This window comes from Equus caballus, chromosome 24 (assembly GCF_041296265.1).
Source record: "Equus caballus isolate H_3958 breed thoroughbred chromosome 24, TB-T2T, whole genome shotgun sequence".
Taxonomy (NCBI): Eukaryota; Metazoa; Chordata; class Mammalia; order Perissodactyla; family Equidae; genus Equus; species Equus caballus.
This window is the reverse complement of record NC_091707.1, coordinates 54732000-54752285: the sequence shown is the minus strand read 5'-3', so window position 1 is coordinate 54752285 and position 20286 is coordinate 54732000. Positions and strand designations below refer to the sequence as shown.

Below are 20286 nucleotides of genomic sequence, written 5' to 3'. Positions count from 1 at the left end.
ATTCAACATAATCCCCATTAAAATCCTGGTAGGCCTTTTAAAATTAGAAATTGACAAACTGATTCTAAAATTTATATAAAAATGGTACGGACCTAAAATAGCCAAAACATTCTTGAAAAAGAACAACAGAGTTGGAGGAGCTGCCCTACTCAATTCCAAAACTTACTCTAAACTCACAGCCATCGAGACAGCGTGGTATCGGCACGAGGATAAGCGTACAGGCGACAGAACCGAGAATCCGGAAATAAACCTTTATGTTGATGGTCAGTTGGTTTTTGACAAAAAGGTCAAGATAATTGAGGAGGGAAAGGATTGTCTTTTCAACAAATGGTGCTGGGACAAGTGGATATCTACATGCAGGACAAATAATCTTAGACTCTTACTTCTCGCCATACACAGGAATTAACTCAAAATGAATCAGACCAAAATGTGAGGGCTAAAATAATAACCTTCCTAAAAGAAAGCATGGGAGAAAAGCTTCATGACCTTGGGTATGACAGCAAAAGCAGGATCCATAAAAGAAAAAAATTGGTAAACGGGACTTCATCAAAATTAAAAGCTTGTGCTTCAAAAGACCCCATTAAGAAAATGAAAAGACAAGCCATACGCTGGGAGAAAATATTTGCAAGTCACATATCTTATACAGAACTCTTATAGACAATACAGAAAGAGGTCTTACAATTCAAGAGTAAGACAAACAATCCAGCGAAGAAATAGGCAACATATTTGAATAGATATTTCCCCAAAGAAGACGTAGGAATGTCTAAAAGGCACATGAAAAGATGCTCAACATCTTTGACAGTGGCTAGGGAAATGCAGATGAAACCCACAATGAGATACCACTACGCCTCTATTAGAATGGCTGTAGATGAAAGACAGACGGTAACAGGTGTTGGTGAGGATGTGGAGATGCTAGAACCCTCCCACACCGCTGCTGGGAATGTAAAATGGTGCAGCCATTTTGGAAAGCAGTTCGGCAGTTTCATACAATGTTAAACACAAATTTACCCTACAACCCACCAGTTCTGTTCCTAGGAATTTACCCAAGAGGAATGAAAACAAACGTCTACAATAAGACATACAATGAATGTTTATAGAAGCATTATTCATAAAAGTCAAAACCCAGGAACAACCCAAATGCCCGTGAACTGAGGGCTGAATGAACAAACTGTGGTATATCCATAAAATGGAATACTACCCAGTAATTAAAAAGGAATAAACTACCCATCCACACCCAATAACACAAATTAATCTCAAAAACATTCTAAGTAAAAGCCACACGCAATAGGCTACAAATTATATGATTCCATTCATATGAAATGTCCAGAAAAGGCAATTTATAGAGACGGAACAGCAGAAGAGTGGTTGCCCAGGGCTGGGGGTGGCAGTGGAGGTTAACTGCTAGCGGGCAGGGAGGGAACTTTTTGGGTTAAGGAAAGGTTCTGAAATTGGATAATGTGATGGTTGCACCACTCTATGAATTTACTAAGAATCACCGAATTGTACATTTATAATGGGTAAATTATTGCATGCAAATTATACCTCAATAAAGCTGTTAAAAAAAGAGTGTTCATCTTTTTGAGATATATACAGCAATATTAACAGACAAAAGGAAAAGATGTCTGGGAACTGCTTCTAAACATTGGAGGGGGGCTCTGGGGAGGGCTACGGATGAGCAAGATTGGCGAAGAGTCGATCTTGTCACACCTGGGTGATGGGTGCATGGCAGTTCATTACGCTGTTCCGATTTTGTCTAGGTTTAAAATTTTCCATAACAAAAAGTTAAAAACACACACAAGCTTAGCAACCCAAAGTAGGGAAGAGAACCCCCAAATGCCATAATTCTGTGCATGTACAGCTTCACTCTGAGGAGGCTTGTGGAATATTGTCTCTAAAGACATCTGCACAGAATTTCATAAATCTGTCGGGGTTTCATAGAAGGGAATGTCGTAGTCTAACCTGGGGAGTAACGCATCACAGAGAGCTGTTCGTTTCCATCCGTGTGAACAGTGACCAAGTCTTTTGTTTCTGTGTCAAACACAAACCACCTGTAAAAAACACAAGAAAAAGTACAATAAGTTGTTCAGGGAGAAAATGAAGCAAGGCTATTACAAAAATAGTAAGACTATTAAAAACGGTTTATCTAAGAGCTTAATAAATACTCTGTATTTGCTTAACAAGAAGGCTTATTCTCAGCTTTAAGGAAAATTTCCTCCATACGAGCATTTCCTGAAAAAAGGAAAAGCATATTGGCTACCATTTGAAAGGATTCTGTTCCCGATGCTATGAAGGAGTCCTCAGGGTTTGAGTTTTGTCACTTGCAAGGAAAAGGAGAGAAAGCCCTTGGGAGATGGACCAACACCCACTGCCGGCCCGTGGCCAGAGGTAGCACAAAGGAACACCTGCCTGAGCTGACCCAGAGATCTGGCCCAGGGTGAAGCAGGGTGGGTCCAGAGGATGAGGCTGGGACCACCTCAGGGTGGGGATGCTCTGAATTGTGCTGTGGGAGCAGGGGTGGGCTGAGCATCTGACCTGTGAATCCGGTGTGCACCCAGCCGGATGAGAGGACAGAGAGAACGGAAGAAGGGCGAGTAGGGGATCCCTCTCTGAATTTAACCTCTCTGGGCTCAGTTTCCTCAACTGTAAAATGGGGATAAGGGCCCAGAACGACTCTGCAGGCTCAGTGTTAAATCAGTCAAATTACAATGGACGCGGAAGCGCTTCGTATCCTCTGATAGGGACACAGTCCTCAGTAAACGTTAAATGACAGAGGACTGCACTCTCCCGCCTGTGTGTCCCCAGGCGGGGGCAGTCAGTGGGCCTCCCGTGTTTTCGGGGATGGAAAGGAATGTGGGCTCAGGGCTGCTGCAGTTCCAACCTAGATGACATGCGCTCCATCAGCACGTCCGCCGAGCCGGCATCACTGCCTTCCCGCCCTCCACTGGGGCCCCGACCATCATCTCTCCATCGGACTGGCTGCCCCCCTTGAAATTTGGATGTGGCTTCTCAGTTTGATTCCTTTGCGTCTTCAACAAAAACCGTCTACCTTTAATGTGCTATTTAACCTTAACAGAGGTCAAAATACAAGAAGCAGAGAGACTGGGGCTGACAAGGCTCCGCCTTTGAAAAGTCCTATTAAACTGCTCCATCAAGAGCTTAGCCTGGCACCAGAACCGGAGATGTGGCAGGCGCAAACGGAGGCGAGGGATCAGGGTGCATGTTCTGTCTCTTCCACCCATAGGACACTGTCCGTGAGTCTCAGCATCCTGGCAGCACCACATCCTATCGACCATGCATAGTCAGCACGCAGACGATGGCGGTAACTGGCTGTCAGCCAATCATCAGAGCCTGCTGAGCCTGAAGCTTCAGCTGTCTCCAAGAGAGTTAAAAAGAAGGGTGTGTGTATGTGACTATGCAAACATTTTCATGAAGACTTCTATTGGATACAAGGTGCCCAACTCTTAAGATTTTTGTTACCTATGACTTACAAATGTTACTCTTACTGTATATATACTCTATAGTCATAACAAAAGAATCTAAGTAGTATGCTTTTTAGAGAGAAAGGACAGGAGGAAATCACCAAAACTTTCTGAATTAAACCACAAAAACTGTACATACTCTGACAAACAATATGCAAGTGCAATTGAAACTTAAAAAACAATGATAATAATAACCACTGAGACTGCCTGGCAGGCAACGCCAGCAGATGCCTCTGTATCGCCTCCTTCCCTCATCAGTGCAGTGTGGCTAGGCAGATGATAACACTGTCACAATTTATGGCAAAAGAAACAAACTCAGAGAGGTTATGTAACCGGCTCAGAGACACACTGCTGCTCAGTGCAGCTGGGATTCAAGTGCAGCTCTACCGCCTGGCACATCGGAGGCGCTTGGTAAATAAACGTGAGCTGAATCTGAAATGTAAGGCTCAGAATCTGGGCAGTTTCTAAAATTTTGAAAGTGTGGCAAGAAGCATTTTTAAATTCTCAGCACTTTGAGATGCTGTCGCACCCGATTCCACAGTCGAGGGTCCTGCCACAGCCCGCAGATCGAGCCTGAGGATCCCCACGAATTCTCTGAAACTGGAGGCAAACGTGTGTGCGCGTGGGGCGCACTTTTCTAGGAGAGGGGTCCACAGCTTCCTCAGATTTTCCCAAGACCCAAAATGTGCAGGACCACTGTCTTACGTTTCACTTTTGAGTTTTGCCTTAATTCTCCGTAAGTCACTAGAAGCGGAGACGTGCAGCCAACAGCGGGGCTGCCCGTCCCTGGGAAACACAGACAACGAGCCTCCTTTCCATGAACCTTGAGAGCGCATGCCGCGCTCACACGGACTCACCTCCCAGTCAGTGTTCCAACCGCAACCACAGACCCTGAAGGATGAAAACCAGAAGACTGAGCTGGATCCTAAAACATTGTAAAGGAAGTGTAAATTGATGGCCAGACACAGCACTATCACATAAAATACACACAATCACGGCTTTCATCCCTCGGGGCTCCATGGCCCTGTTTGAAAAATCTCTTTTCTCTCCAGAGAGGAAAATGTTTTCCTATTTGGATGAAGATCACATTTCAAAAATACTAATTTTGTATCCTTTTAGAATTTTTCTCTTTCTGTCTTACATCTTTTCAGACCTACAGTAACCAGACGACAGACCAAAACAAACAAACGCTCTTCCTCCAAGTCTCAGAAGCCCCCTGGGTTGACCCTGTGCTTGATGGAAGCCTATGGAACAGTGTGCTTGATCTTCTAGAAATACGACCACTGCCCCTAGCTCCATCAGGGAGACATAGGGTGAGAGCCCATGCAGCCCTGGGAGGACCTCGAATGGGTCAGGCACACCCCAGGTTCTGACCTAGTGGCATACACACGTGTTCACCACTAACTCTGATACAAGGTGGAATGTAATCAATGAAAGAGGTAAAAACATACTGTTGAGTCACCGAGAGGGGTGAGACGAAGCAAGATGGGGAAGCTTCTGACTCGGGCCTTCCGGGACCCAAGGCGGAAGTGGACACGCCAATATTTTGGGGATCAGGTGTTAAGGGTATGATGATATGATTGAAGATGCAGAAGCACCACAAGTTGTGGCCTATTTGAGGAAAAGCAGGCAGACCCAGTGAGTGGACAATGCAGAGAATACGGGGTGGGGACGGGAAAGTGTATGGACGACACTAGTAACGGGGCTGCACTGTCATGTTAAGGGCTGTGATCACCAGGAAATAAGAACAGAGTGAAGGTGATTTTTTTTCTTTCAGTGACAAGAGCGACATGACTCAATCTGTGTTTTAGACATGACATCACTTGGCAGAGGGTTTAGGTGGATTGAAGTGACAAGAGATTAATCACAGGGGGTCCAAGGAAAAAGGAGCAATGGAAATGGAAACAGAAGGAGGCAGTCCTCTCAAACTAAAAAACATGAGAGACCAGAAACTGTTCGGGCATTGATTACATCACTGCAATGCTTACTCCTAAATGTGAGCTGTAACTAAGCTCAGGGCTGCCACGTCCACTTGAAGCTTTACCGTATGATTCATTTGAGGCTTGTGACGCTTGTGAGAGGAAGCCACCAGGGGACAGGGAGGGTCCTGTCTGAAGCCACATGGCCAGTGGGTGAAGGAGCTAGGACTCAACCGCACAACTTTTTGGCGTCTGGTTCTGAGCCCCTAGCCCTTCTGTCAGGCTGAGTGGGTTAACAGTCCGGTAAAGGACAGGGGACGGGGTAACTGGCATTGCTCTCAGCAGGGCTGCCACGCTGAGTGAGATCGCGGGAAAGGCTGCCCTCCGGGCCCACCTCTGCCCCTCCTGCATCCGGTGGCTGTCATCAGCTCTGTGCAGACCCCTCACTTACTCCCCATTTGTTCCTCCAAGCTCCTGCCAGAGGATGGGCACACCACAGGAAACCACTTCCTCGAGCCCGGTCCTGCCCGCTGTCTCCTCTGAGTGGCAGTGTCACCCCTCAGGCCCTGTCAGCTTGGCGCCCGGCTCCACTGGTGATTGGCCAGCTCTAGACCCTCGGTGACCTTCTCGGAAAGCGAAGGGCAGGAGGGCTGAAATGTGGACCCTGCACACTGGGTAATGCTGGGAACTCTGCAGGGGCTGCCGGGAGGAGCGGGGTCTACAGAGTGGCTGCTGCTCACGTGGGACCATACACGTCCTGAGGGACCCAAGCTGCACAGAATGCACTTGACTCATTACAGCATGATGCGGAGGAAGGCCTTGGGCCTGGGATCTGACCGAGCTGGGGGTAGACACTGGCTCTGTCCCTTACTCAGTGACCTTGGCAAGCTATCTGAATTTTCTAGGCTTCAATTTCCTAAACAATAACATCAGGGTGAAAAAACTTCGACCTGCAGGGCTGCTGCCAGGATTAAGGACAATACAAGTACAGTGCTTGGTATGCAAAGAGTGCTCAATAAATGCAGTCATCACTGTGTTCACATAGGGAAAGGATATTTCAGCCCTCTGCTACGCAATCGGAGTTCCTTTTGCAAAGGTCATAGAGATGCTGACTTTAAAACTAAAGCTTTACCTTTAGCATCAAACTCAAATTGTAGAGAGAAATTGTATGCTTTTAGAACAGCTTGTAAATTTTCATTCAAAAGCACACTGTAGATAGAATGCAGGCTCTTAACAAGGGTCTCTGGGCACTGAAGCCAGCTAAGAGACTCTGTACTCAGGAAACCCAAACACCAGCTTGGAAAGGCTAACTTGCTGTCGAAAAATTCAACAGCAAACTTCAGAATTACAGAGATGAGACCACTCAAGGCGATGCTGAAAGCAATGCAATTCGAAGGAGATAAATTCAGTGACATTTGCTTTGTGAAAATTTTATATCACTATTAGTTTCATGCAAAAAAAGAAAAATATATATGAACACGTTCCAGATGAATTGTTATAAGAAAAACAGAATGTAACGTGCACGTCTACCTCTATTATTTTGTCCCACACGGGCCGGTGACCAACAGCGTCCCAGAGAGTGGCATGCCTGTCATGGCCACAGGTCAAGAACTGAGGTTTGGAGGCATGGATGGCCAGTCCCCAGAGCTCATCCGTGTGACCCTACAAAGAACCAAGACAAATGGAAGTTCTCTGAAAGGCTACATTTGACACTCAGGAGCCTTCCAGGATGATTAACCCTGGCTTGCTGCACACTTCATAAATGCTGTCATCAGCTTCTCTTCCTCCCCAACTTAACTCAGGATTGCAACTGAAACTCTGAAGCTGAGGGAGGTCAGGTTAGTATAAAAACACAGGAATAACCACCTCTTAGTAATGCTTTATTGTATTCTAATGTGACATAAAATGGAAGTGTTTGGTGGGCCCTCTGAGCTGGGACGTACCTGAGTGATGGGTGCAAAGTCCCCCGCCAGGGTGCCCTGCAGAACAAAGTTTCTAGTGGTGCCTATCAAGATCACATCGCCTTTCCCCTCGGCCACTGTCCGTATGGGACCAAACTGTTCTGGAATCTGCATCGAAAAGAAAAGATTTAAAACGTCAGTAAATTATTAGCTCCATCATTCAAAATACTTGTTTATATATCATCATGACAGCTCCTATCACAGTCACACAGTCACACACACACACACACACACACACGCGCGCGCGCGCGTATGTATACATGGAGAGAGAGGTCCGCAACCAGTACTTGAGGGACTGATCAAAACCCCAAACCTTACTTTTAAACTCCAAACATTTCATATATCTGAAATGAATCAGCAAGAGTAAGGTTGTTGAAAAAACAATAAAGAATAAAGCTACCATTTGATCCAGCTATTCCACTTCTGGGTATTTATCCAAAGAACATGAAAACACTAATTCAAAAAGATATTTGTATCCCTATGTTCACTGCAGCATTATTCACAATAGCCAAGACCTGGAAAGAACCTAAGTGCCCATCAATGGACGAACGGATAAAGAAGATGTGGTATGTATATAGACGATGGAATACTACTCAGCCATAAAAAGATGAAATCTTGCCATTTGTGACAACATGGATGGACCATGAGGGTACTATGCCAAGCAAAATGAGTCAGATGGAGAAAGACAAATACCATATAATTTTACTCATATGCAGAAGATAAAAACAACAACAAACAAACACACAGACACAGAGAATAGATTGGTGGTTACCAGAGGGGAAGTGGGAGGAGGGTGAAATGAGTGAAAGGGCACATGTGTAATTCGTCTTTGGGTGGTGGATACGACGTAGTCTACACAGAAACCAGAATGTAAGGACGTACACCCGAAATTTACATAATGTTATAAACCAGTGTCACCTCAATTATAAATAACGCAAAAAGAATAAAGAATTTTTTCTTGACAAGATTAAAAAATAAGAAATACTACTGTGCTGTTTACTCTTTGCTTGTTATGACTTCGGATGCCAGTAGCAGGAACAATTTGGAAAGTGGAGAATACTATGACACACCGTAATAAGAGGTGCCCAAATTTACTGTAACTTAAAATGGGAAATTCTTTGGCAACTTCACTCTATTTAGTTTTGAAATCCATTGTTCATGTTGGTAAACATATGGAATTATCTAAATATTAAGAAAAAGAATTTCAAAATACACCAGCCAAGCCCCTGGTTCTAGACACTCCAGTTCCGAGGTCAGCAGCAGCCGCTCTCATGCAAACTTTCTACTTCCAGCGTGGTTTGTCAGCACAGCACAGCACAGCACAGCAACAGCGACGACAGTCCATGCTGACGAAGAGCGATTATAGATACTGCGAAATGGTGAGCATCTTCTACGAAACTAGACGAGGCTTCAGAACCTTGGTTGTGGTTATAATTTAAAATGGGCACACGTTCCATCAAATGCTGGTCTAATCTTATTATACGAAATGCTATCATAATTAAAATCTCCTTGAAAGGGGAAGGGATTTCCAAAGCTCAGCTGAAGGACTTCCTTTATTAAGAGCAATAATCAACAAAACCAAATTCTCATCTTGCTAAAGCATGGTGCCACCCTGCTCTCTGATGTAACTTCTGTTACCGCTGTAACATGTTGTACTCATCTGACTTAGAAGTTGGAAGAGTTCTACAACGTGTCCATTCTATGTCAGGGCTGAAGACCATCAACCTTCAGATTCATCCTGACCTTGATATCTGTCTGCTCATAATTTCCTGGGGGTGGGGAGAAAACTCAGGGAGTGTGCAGAAGGAATATTAAGTTTCTTGCCTCTGGCTCCCACTGGTGTGCAGGGCTGCCAGCCAGGTAAAAAGGAGGAGAAGCAGATACTGAAAAGAGTTGGAACTCTAGAGGACGTGCTGGCACTCAGTCATGTACAAAGTAGATATTCAATAAATATTAGTTCAAAGTGAGAACGTCTCCAAAGTAACATGCTGGGAATTAAAGTGAAAAAAGAAGAAGGATTTTAATGATAATGTTAAATGTGGGGAACGAAACAAAATGAAACAAAAATATGGGGACTACTCTCTTGGAAAAGTGAGACTGGTTCTAACATAAAAATATTCTAAATGTAAAATATGTTACAACCGCAAATTTTATACACCTAATTTCATTTTAGTAGTTGTGCTTAAACTGCCTCCACGACTTTAATAAAATATTACCCAATTAATAAAATTTCATCTAAACAATTTTCAAAACTGTCAGCTAAGATTTCAAACCAGCAAGGAAACCAGTGAGTATAACAGTTTACGGTTCGCAATAAATTTCAATAGTCCTGCCTGCTGTCTTACCTCAGTTTTGTGAAGTTTCTGATAGTTTCCATTCCAAGAAATGAGCTTCCGGTCCTTCCCTCCTCCTGACACCAGCGTGCCGTCCCTTAACATACAAAGGGCAAAAATACCACCCTCGTGGGCCCCTTGTACTGCGTAGCTTATGCGATTCGTACCTAAACACACCAAAAAAACCATCCTTACTACATTGTCACAAGGCTCGCCTCGGCCCATCTCACTTCATTTTTGTTTTAAAAACACGACATTGTCAGTTAGAAACCATGGTCGCGTGAATCTAGAAAGGATCCAATTTCTAGAAGTTCACAGAGCACCAGACAAGCATGAACTGGGTTACGTTGTAATTAAGGACGAGATGCGAACACAGAGCACAGTGTGGGGAGGGCACAATGGGAGTGCACGCGGCTAAGAACAGGGACCCTGAGTTTACAGCCTTAGGAGCCGAGTGCCTCATTGCCCTATGCTCCGTTTCCCTCTTCGTGAAATGAGGTCACTGCTTATCCCACAGAATTGTTCGAAGGATGAAATGAAACAGTGTCCGGAGCACTTAGCACCCACAGCAGTAGGGATACCACAAAAGTCTCCGGATTGTTCTGAGATTACCTTTACGGGTCTGTTTCTACCCCCAACCCAAACTCTACCATCCTTGAGAACCGGGATGGTGGACTTTTCCTGGCACATGGTAAGCACGCATTGAACTTAACTGAATGAATGTTTTCTGTGAGAATCCTTAGCACATGGTCTGCTCACTGACTGCGGGGGATTCAGAGCTGCCTCATTTGTATGCTCACAGCGTCCAGCAGGCTGCCCCGCACAAAATTAGTACTCAGTATATGTCTGCCAAATGCCATGTGAACCAGAACAGTTATTTAAATATTTTCCAGCCAAATAGTCATTGGTAACTTCATCACTATAATTTGTTAACAGATCTCCTCATAAAGCTATTAATTTCATCATAACGTCTTGGGCTTAAAGAGCCTTTTAGAATGACAGAAGGTGAACAGCTCTCACTTTCTTGTTTTCCTCTGTTCTAGTTTTACGGTTTCAATTTACACATGAGCACATGTACGTATGCACCTACAGAACTTGGAATTTAATAGTAAACTCGCAAATTATCCTGATCGACGATTCTTACAGAAGTGACGTTTGACTTCCTACTTATCACATCACCAAAAAACATTTGCTCTGGGAACAATCACTCGTTACCTTTTCCCCATACCAAGATGTTGCCACTTGAATCTCCAGTAATGGTGTCACCATTTTCAGAAAAAGTCACACAGAGGACGAACTTTGGCTTTTCTTGCTTCTGCAGAATATTGCAAATATATGTATATTTTTAATCAAGACATCCTTTTATTTATATTGATAATATCTAGAACCATAGTAACCCCAAGCTGGATAGTGTCAGCTTCTGCTACCACACTGTGTGCCTTTTATTTTAATCTACCATTACGTAACTTGTGCCATGAGATTATCTGTTGTAGAAAAAAGAAATTTCTGGTACTTGTAAAGTGGCAGGCAGCTTGAGCAGAGGAGGGTGTTGGAGGGGTAAGGGGTGGGCTGTGTTGTCATGACTACAGCCTGAGCAACAGGGCCCTGGCACCAGACTAAAGCGGTCCTCTGACTCAGCGAAGGCCCCACAGGGCAGAGGTGCTGGCCCTGATGCTCGCATAAGGTCACCAAATGGCCAGATTAAAGGCACAGAGAGCGGCTACAAACCCTTCATAAAGGCAAGGACGCACGGCCCATTCTCCCGGGTGTCTTCTTGGCTGCTCTTTGCAACCAAGCATGCCTTGGTGGGGGCCCCACCCCCCGGCACCCTTTCCCTGTGGTTCTCCCTGTGTTGGCCCATCCTTCCTTCTCGGCATCACCACTGTTATCCACAAGACACAAGGGGTTCCCCAACTCTTTTAGGGATCCCCAAGGATAGTCTTCATCACAATACCCCCAGATGCACCCCAACATCAGCCAATTAAAACAAATCCTAAGACTGGGGTGCCTCAAATCTCCCTTAAAAGCTAGCTGATCACGAGTACCACTCAGTGAAAAACAAAACTGCAAATGTAATTCAACTTTACCTCGAATAATCCTTGCTTCTTAATAAGGGAGTTTCCTTCTAGTGTCCAAAAGTAGAGATGCGATTTTCCACAGGTCACTATGATGTTGGTGTCCGTGGGGTGGAAATCCGCGGCAAACACAGCTTCGTTGGAACACTTGGAGCAAAAGAGGAGGAGCGAATGTCTCAAATCTCTTAAGACACTTAAGAAAGTAAACAACATCCGAACTGCAAATAAATAAATCCTTCAAGTTAAGCACTAGGCCTCTTGATGGTTTCCCCATCGAATTCATCTTCTGTAAACACTAAACTTATGTTTGCTGTGTGCCCCACCTTCTCCTCGTTTGTCTCCCCTGGACTGTAGCCCCCTGAGGACAGGGACCATGGAGTCCTCTCACAGGGCCTGGCAAAGAGCAGGGACCCAGTGTGCTTTCTTTGCAGGACTGGGTTAAGGCAGCTGGGGACTTAAGAAATGTAAGAATTTGCTCTCAGCTTCCCACGATGGATCCCCAGCCCTGGCTGAAGGACAGAATCACCTGATGTGCGTCAAAATGCAGACATCAGGTCTCACCCCTGAGTGACAGGAAGCTCCGGGAAGGGCCCAGGAATCTGGATTTTATATGGCTCTGTCGCTCCTGGCTCACTTTGGCTGTGCTGTTTGCTCTGGGAGTCCCTCCTGGTTCTAATTCCTAGGACTCTGCTGGTGGTTTGGTGACCGAGCTGGGGATCCAGCATTGGCGATCTGGCCGTGTGGCTGCCACTTTACCACCCCTAACTCTGTTATCTTGCTTTGCAGGACCCGTACCCTGGTCAGATGAATCTGACCCTGATTACTCTCTTTGCTTGGTAATTCAGTTACACCTTCTTAAACCTGGAGAATAACTTGCCTCTGATTACTTCCATCTAGCAACATAGCGGGAACTTAAATACTTGACCAGATTATTAGAAGACAGGGCTATAGCATGAAAAGAGGTGTCAGGAAACATGCCTGATTAGAATACAGGGTCTGTATCCCAGACACGCAAGAGAAAAGGCAAGTACATAAGGTGATCCAATGGTAACCCTAATGTTGGGTCAGTAAGGTGATCCAGTGGTAATCCTAATGTTAGGTCAGTTAGGTGATCCACTGGTAATCCTAATGTTAGGTCAGTTAGGTGATCCAGTGGTTATCCTAATGTTAGGTCAGTAAGGGGATCCAGTGGTAATCCTAATGTTGGGTCAGTAAGGTGATCCAGTGGTAATCCTAATGTTAGGTCAGTTAGGTGATCCAGTGGTAATCCTAACGTTAGGTCAGTAAGGGGATCCAGTGGTAATCCTAATGTTAGGTAGGTAAGATTATCTAAGGTTAACAAATGCCATGATGAAAAATCTGAAGTCAATTCTATAAAACAGATTCAATCAAGATTTAAACAGGAGTAAAACATAAAAAAGCTTAAGGGAAAGCTCATTGACGTAGTGTGCAAAATGGATCAGAGGTAGTAAAGGGAAGGCCAGCGGCACGACTGCAGGAAGAGTCCCCCAGGAGGGACTGGGATGCAGCAGCGGCACTGGATTGCCTTCCCGAGTCCACTCCGCTGTGGACCAGCCCCGCTGGCTGTGCTGACCTCTCCCTCAGCCCTCAGCTCTCAGCTCCTGGGCTTGGTCCTCCCTGACTGGGCATCTATACCCCACCTCCAGTGCCTCGACAGTGCAAAAACACCGTGGGCACTCAGAATTGGGGGAATGAGAGAAAGAAACGGTGAACAAATGAAGGGTGGAGTGAATGAGAAGCGGAACGGCTGTCAAACAATGAGGGAACAAGCCTTACAGCTGTGCTGAAGAGAGGAGGAACCCTGCCAGGACCTGGGAGTGGCGTCCCATGAGGGGAGAGGGCGGGTCAAAGGGATTCACAGGTGGAGGTGTCATGCCTGAGGGCTGCGTCAGGAAGGGGGGGCCCAGAAGCTCCCTGAGAAATGGAAACGGCCTGGGAGCCGGCGGGAAGGAGAGGCTCCAAATGGGAAAATTATAACGCAGCTAGCTTCAGGCTTGGAGAGAGACCTTCACATCCGCCAGTCTTTCCTCCTTCTGCCAGTCCCACACGGACAGCACGTGGTCGTTGGAGTCGTCCACGGCACACAGATTGCTCCCTCCGTTCTGCAAAAAAAAGATATTCACAGGGAGATTACATCTGAGAATAAAACAGGTTGAGTGTGATTAAAAATGAACATGAATTTTACTTTTTTGTTTTTCCCCAAAGCCCCCGGTATATAGTTGTGGGTCCTTCTAGTTGTGGCATGTGGGATGCCGCCTCAGCATGGCCTGATGAGCGGTGCCACGTCCACGCCCAGGATTCGAACTGGCGAAATCCTGGGCCATGGAAGCAGAGTGCGCGAATTTAACCACTCAGCCATGGGGCCGGCCCCTGAATTTTACTTTTAATAAAGAGGCCGCTACATCTTAGTTAAAGAAACTTCACCCACTGGTCTTGAGATCTGCTGATGTGGGCAGACAGACAGGGAGAGCAGGTGAATGTGGGAGGATGAAGGGACAGGAGCAGAAGGAGGGGTCAAGGGATGGCTCCTCACCACCGGTTCCACTAAAACAGCTCCCAAAGGCGCTGCAGAGCCCTCCTCCAGGAGAGACGGCGCCCACAGCCCGCCCAGCACGGGTCTGTTCTAACCGCAGACAGGGTTACCGTAAGGCTGGACAAGGAGCGATAGCACTGGGGGAGAGGCACGTGGTACTTCCATGTGAGCACCTGCATGCACCTGTGAAGGTAAGTTTCTGAACTGGCTGAAAAGTGGTTTAAAGGGTGGATCTGTTGAACGGGCACATCCTGAGGAAGTCTGGGAGACCAGGAGGCCCAGCCAACCCCCGCTTATGGACGGGGAGTGAGCCAGCCCACATAGGATGGAAGAGACACGCTGGTGCCACCTCCAGAGAGGTGGGTGAAATTCAAGGCCAGAGCAGGCAAAACTGGCTCCAGGAACCTGAAGACAAGTGTCTCTGGTCTCTTCTCATCACCACACCCACGTGGCTGGAGACAGCTGACTGGAAGTATATGACCCCCCAAGGGGACACATGCGACCTCTGACTGAGGGGACCTGGGAAGCAGGAAGTTTTCAGAGTTCAAATCTGGACACACACCGGGCAGTCACTGAGAGCGTTAGCTCTCTCTCTTCAGCCGTGAGCGGAGTCTCTCCTCTGTATGGACAAAGGCTGCAACGCCCACAGGGCTCACACTTACGGATTTTGAGAACGCAATGCAGGTGACGGCTCGGTCAAAGAAACCGATTCCGATGACATGCAGGGTATTCAACGTCACAGAATCCCAGATGCGCACATGTGGGGGCAATTGCTGTTTAGGAAAAAATGCAGTCGCCAATTGTGCTGGTTATACAGGTTTACCTTGACCCGGAAGTTACAAGATAACTTCAATTTTCTCAAAACAAAAGGTGTTTTTCTGCACTTGAGGACTCTACCTTTGAACATAAATAAAACAGTCCCAATGGCTTCAGGGGGTCATGGCCCCTGTGGCCAATCTAACTTCAGGAGAAGTCTACCAAGTTTTAAATTCAGAATAGCCAATTCTTGAACACTGTACCACAGGAACTGACATTCGAATTTGCACATCTAATGTGTCTGAATTTTAAAAAAGAAAAATGATGAGGAAAACGGAATCTCATATAAGAGTTATTCTTTCAAAGTTTGTATCGTTATTAAGGTATAAGCATGTCTACATTCATCAAGATGGTCACCACAAAATAGTATTAAGAACTTGCTGCACATTCTTGGGCCTCATAGGAGCAAAAGAGGCGATCAATTATGCACCAATAAAAATTTAGAATTGTTATGATTAGTTCAAAATCCTCTCACTTACGTTCCTAGATTATGTGTACTAGTTTTTCTCTTAATAGAAGAAAGCAGCATAGAACGGTCAGCAGACTTATCAAGAAAAGGACTAGAGCTGCACGTAGAGGACAGAGCGGGGTGGGTGAACCAGGTTCCAGTGTGGACTTGTCTCTAAGTAGCTGGGTGTCTGGAGACAGTCTTTTGGCCTCTCTGATTTCTCCGCTTGTAAATTGAAAGGATTGGCTCACATAGCTGAAACATTTTCTCTGGCTCTAAACTTCTGATTCAATTTCAATGCCAGGAACTGAAATACACTTTTAATCCACTAGAGGGAGGAACAGATGATTTATGACTATTTCGAAGGACTTTCAAAGGTCAGTTAGAAGACCCTGTTCCATTTATGTGTATTTACGTAACAGTCGTCTGATTTCCACTGCTCCTATTTCGTCTTTTCAAGTGTAGCATTTTAATGGAAAATAGAATAGTTAGTATTTAAAATTTGATGTTATTAAAATATTTTCTGAAAAGTGGTGGCATAAAAAATGGAAATATTTAATGTCATTAGTCTTAAGTCATATTCTATGCCATAAGGAGCTATACAAAAGTGGATATCAAAAAAGCTACGAGGAGTTTTGGATAAGACACGACAGTGACCACAGACTGCAGTAAATAACTACCTGGAAGCCAGTTTTGAATCATTCTCAATTTGTCCAATTCTACTAGTTTTCTCTCTGATTTGCTAAAACACACATTAAAGTCTTGCTGAGGTGTTTACAGGATCTGTGCGAGAATCCTGCTGGCAGCCTTTGTCAAACGCACGCACACAAATTCCACGGTTTGAGTCCTGATTACTGGGTATTCATGCAGACGGTGTCCGAAATTTGTTGAAGAGGCAAAATGCCCCCTATTCAAATGATTATTATGATTTTAACTTTATTTACTAAATGTGTTCTTAATATTTTAACGTTCATCATGTGTGTAAACAAGCATCTTAAGAATTAATGAATTCTTATGCAAGAACAAGGCTATTTAAAAATTGGCTGAAATTAGGGTGAGCTCAGTAGATTTTTAAGGTCGTGGCAAGAACTTTAATTCGCAATAAAAAGTCTGAATGAAGGATTAAGAAGTATTCAGACACTTTATATCTAAGCAGGCTTATTCTTTAGCAAAATGTTTTCAGAAAATTATTTTGTGTTACCAGTTCATTCCAAAAATGTGAAAGGAGAATATGACTCACTTTTCCATCCTTAGACGTGCCTGCGACTTGTCCCGTTGCTATCGTGATCCTATCGGGGTGAACAGCTAGGCTGAAAAAAGGGAGATTTATCAAACATCTACTCTCTAAGCTCAGCTTTACGTTCCCCTTGATCAAACATAATCTAGTCGAAAATTTAAACATGAGAAACACAGAGTGCCTGACTTGTTACAGACTCAGGATACACCCTCTGAGCACCCCAATGCCTTCAGACAATTAGTGCCGACTTCATCTCATCTGATTTCCTTTAACTCTAGAGAATTTTCAAACTCAAGGAAAAAGCATCCTCTGCTTGGAAAATTCCATTTCAATTCAGAACCAATTAATCAGTATACAGTCTTTGTTAAAAGTCATTCTGAGTATATGAAGTAGCAATGGCATCATCTCTTTCCAACAGGATTGTTATAACTGATCAGGGACTTAAGATAAACACAAATACGTAAATCCATCTAGTCATCCATCCATCTTTCCAAGACACACAAAGTCCCTCCCAAAAGGTGTAAATGAATTATAGGAAGAGGAGACCCAGCCACCAACACAAGGCAAAACATTTTTATTAAAAAATAAAGACCCAAATTAGAAGTTGTTAGCATGGGATGGATTAAGAAGGCCTCCAAACAGGGGTCTGTTAGACTGTTTGTTTAGGTAACATGGTTGGTTAACATCACATGTTATATAGATAGAAGACTAAAAGGGTGTCTTAGAGAGCTGGGTAGCCAGTAGACAACTAGCTGGCAGACAGCTCAGAACCTAAGGAAGAGCTTTCCCCAAAGATCCTATTTTCGCAGATCCCTTTTCTTCTCTTTAGTTATATCCTAATACTGACCTCTCTCCCCTAATACTACTGCTAGTGTAACGAGTCACGGCTTAGAGGACGTACCACTTCACGTCGTCGTTATGGCCAGCATAGTGCCTCTGAAGCTGCTCCTCCACGTTGTACAGCACCACCACCGACGCAATGAAGTACACCGTCTCGCCCGTGGGAAGCAGGTACAGGTTATTACGGCAGTCCCGACCCCTGTACCCATAGCTTTGCGTGTCAAGACAAAACTTTCTTTTCCTTTAAGAGCTGACAACACACCAGCTTTATTCAACAAGCACAGGCAATAAAATTCTATATGACTATTACCATCAATTTCACTAATTTAAATAACATTAAAATGCAAATCCTTGGCGCCAAATACATCTGACCTCCTAAATAGGCGATAAAGCTGGAAATGGTCACTGATTTAATGTGAATACATATTTTTAACAATACAAAGATGTGGTTTTATTTTTAGAAAGTATGTACTATATTTTGAAAGCTGAATTTTTTCAGCCTGATCAAAAAATAGTAATTTATTATTTTATTTACTAAAAGTAACTGGATCAGACATTCCTGAAGTGGCAGGCAGGTGAACTCTTTGCAATTTAGTCAATCCATCATGGATCCGGGAAGCAACAGCCAGGGGCCAAATTTCTTTGATGAATGGTTGAAATTTTAGGTGGATGGCTGTCTTTCTCACCCCTGGGCTGTCTACCACAGGGCTCAGCTCAACAGCTCCATCTCGACTCTAGAGCTAAAATCACCTGAAGTTCTATTTGGACACTTATTTCACAAGAATGCTGGAATATTTTGCTCCAAAGTTTTTTCTCTTTCTTTTCTTCCACGCTTCTTGTGTAACATTTATTTTCAGGTATTACACTGCCTGCTCAGACCTACTTCCCTCTTGAATCTCTGGTCTTTTAAAGGGGAGGACTTGACCCTGGGAACCAGAAGGAGCAGCAGGGCCTGCTGAGTCTGTCCGGGCTCCACTCTCCACGCTGCCGTCTTCTTGAGACACACACGCATCTACAGTCTGGGAACTCACGCTGCCATTGCTCTCTGGCTTCCAGAGTCAGGATTGGGAAATTCACCAAATGCCTAGTCGAGCTGGAAGCTTTTGTAGCTTGTATGAAAAACAAAATATATCCAAAAATATTAACTGACTAGATTGTTTTAAATATTCAGCAGTTTGAAGTTATAAATCCTATTTCAAGAAAAAACTTTGAGCTTTGACCTTCATTATATTTTAAAGTTTTTAAAAAGAAATTTTAAGCTACTGACAATTGACTTTCAGATACTTCAGTTACAGTCAATTATGAGTTTATTTTTTATTGTAATCTTGGAGCTAAATCTTTTACTTAAAAAAATTTTTTGGGGGGGCCAGCCCAGTGGCATAGTGGTTAAGTTTGCGGGCTCCACTTCGGTGGCCTGGGGTTCACAGGTTCGGATCCTGGGCGCAGACCTAATACCGCTTATCAAGCCATGCTGTGGCAGCGTCCCACAAAAAATAGAGGAAGACTGGCCACAGATGTTAGCTCAGGGCCAATCTTCCTCACCAAAAAAACCCAAAACCAAAATACTTTTTTTTTTAACTGTTGCCAATCTTCTTTTTTTTTTTTTCTGCTTTTTCTCCCCAAATCCCCCCAGTACATAGCTGTATATTTTAGTTGTGGGTCCTTCTAGTTGTGGCATGTGGGACGCTGCCTTAGCGTGGTCACACAAGCGGTGCCATGTCTGCACCCAGGATCCGAACTGGCAAAACCCTGGGCCACCGAAGCAGAGCACACGAACTTAACCATTCGGCCACGGGGCTGGCACCCATACTTTTTCTTTTACATCATAAAAATACTTGTGAAAGGTGCAAACCACACACACACACATACACAGATACATATACAAAAGGTAAAAAATGTAGGTCTTCCTTGCCCCAACCATTCCCAACTCCTTAGGGCTAATTACATCTGTTAAGAGTTTGGCATGTATACTTCCAAACCTTAAAAACTATTTTGAGAGCGAAATATCACTTGTACTTGGATGTGAAAAATAACTATTTATTTGGAGCAAATTCCATTGTTTTATAGTTTCTAAAATATGAATAGGGAGTAGGCTGAACAAATGTGTTTTGAATAATGTTTTCCAGGTTTGATTTAACCAACTTAAACAATTATTGCCTTAAAGAAGAACTAAGCACGTCAATCACATGTGCCAAAACAGATTCCCAAACAGGTGCAGGAAACGCTTACGATGTCTGAACCTGAAAAAAATAAAAAATATATTCTGGGGCAGAAATTTAGGTACCGATAATTCTTAAAAATTTCCAAAGAATATGATTTCACAATTTCAAATAGTCATTCTTCTAACTGAAATTACAACAGCTTCAATTTAAACCAAATTCTTATAATTTGTGTTCAGGGCTTGGCATTAAACGGGTGCTTGATAAATATCTGTTTGAGGGTGAAGAAAGGATTTTGCCCTTTGTCTTAAAATCTAAATGGACTGGAAGGTGGCCTTTGCAGGCTTCCTCTAAAGCAAAATAAAATAAAAAAACAACACTTAATTCACCCTTTGTCACAGGCTCTATTTTTTTTGTCTTTCAGTTTTTTCCCCTTGGAAACTCATTCATTTTTCCAAATCTCAG

General features: G+C 44.2%; 1 protein-coding gene across 12 annotated transcripts in view; it reads right to left on the bottom strand.

Annotated features, from left to right (window-relative positions):
• Nucleotides 1-20286, bottom strand: part of EML1 (EMAP like 1) — a 166890-nt gene that overhangs the window by 13400 nt on the left and 133204 nt on the right. For all 12 annotated transcript variants that reach the window (XM_005605439.4, XM_070249698.1, XM_070249700.1 and 9 more), the window contains 11 exons: nucleotides 17724-17873; nucleotides 16826-16895; nucleotides 14984-15094; nucleotides 13795-13890; nucleotides 11780-11914; nucleotides 10908-11007; nucleotides 9705-9859; nucleotides 7342-7467; nucleotides 6929-7060; nucleotides 4337-4404; nucleotides 1960-2048 (listed from right to left, as the gene is read on the bottom strand). In XM_005605439.4, the coding sequence (XP_005605496.1) occupies nucleotides 1960-2048; nucleotides 4337-4404; nucleotides 6929-7060; nucleotides 7342-7467; nucleotides 9705-9859; nucleotides 10908-11007; nucleotides 11780-11914; nucleotides 13795-13890; nucleotides 14984-15094; nucleotides 16826-16895; nucleotides 17724-17873 (1232 nt within the window). The remainder of the gene's footprint in view (nucleotides 1-1959; nucleotides 2049-4336; nucleotides 4405-6928; nucleotides 7061-7341; nucleotides 7468-9704; nucleotides 9860-10907; nucleotides 11008-11779; nucleotides 11915-13794; nucleotides 13891-14983; nucleotides 15095-16825; nucleotides 16896-17723; nucleotides 17874-20286) is intronic.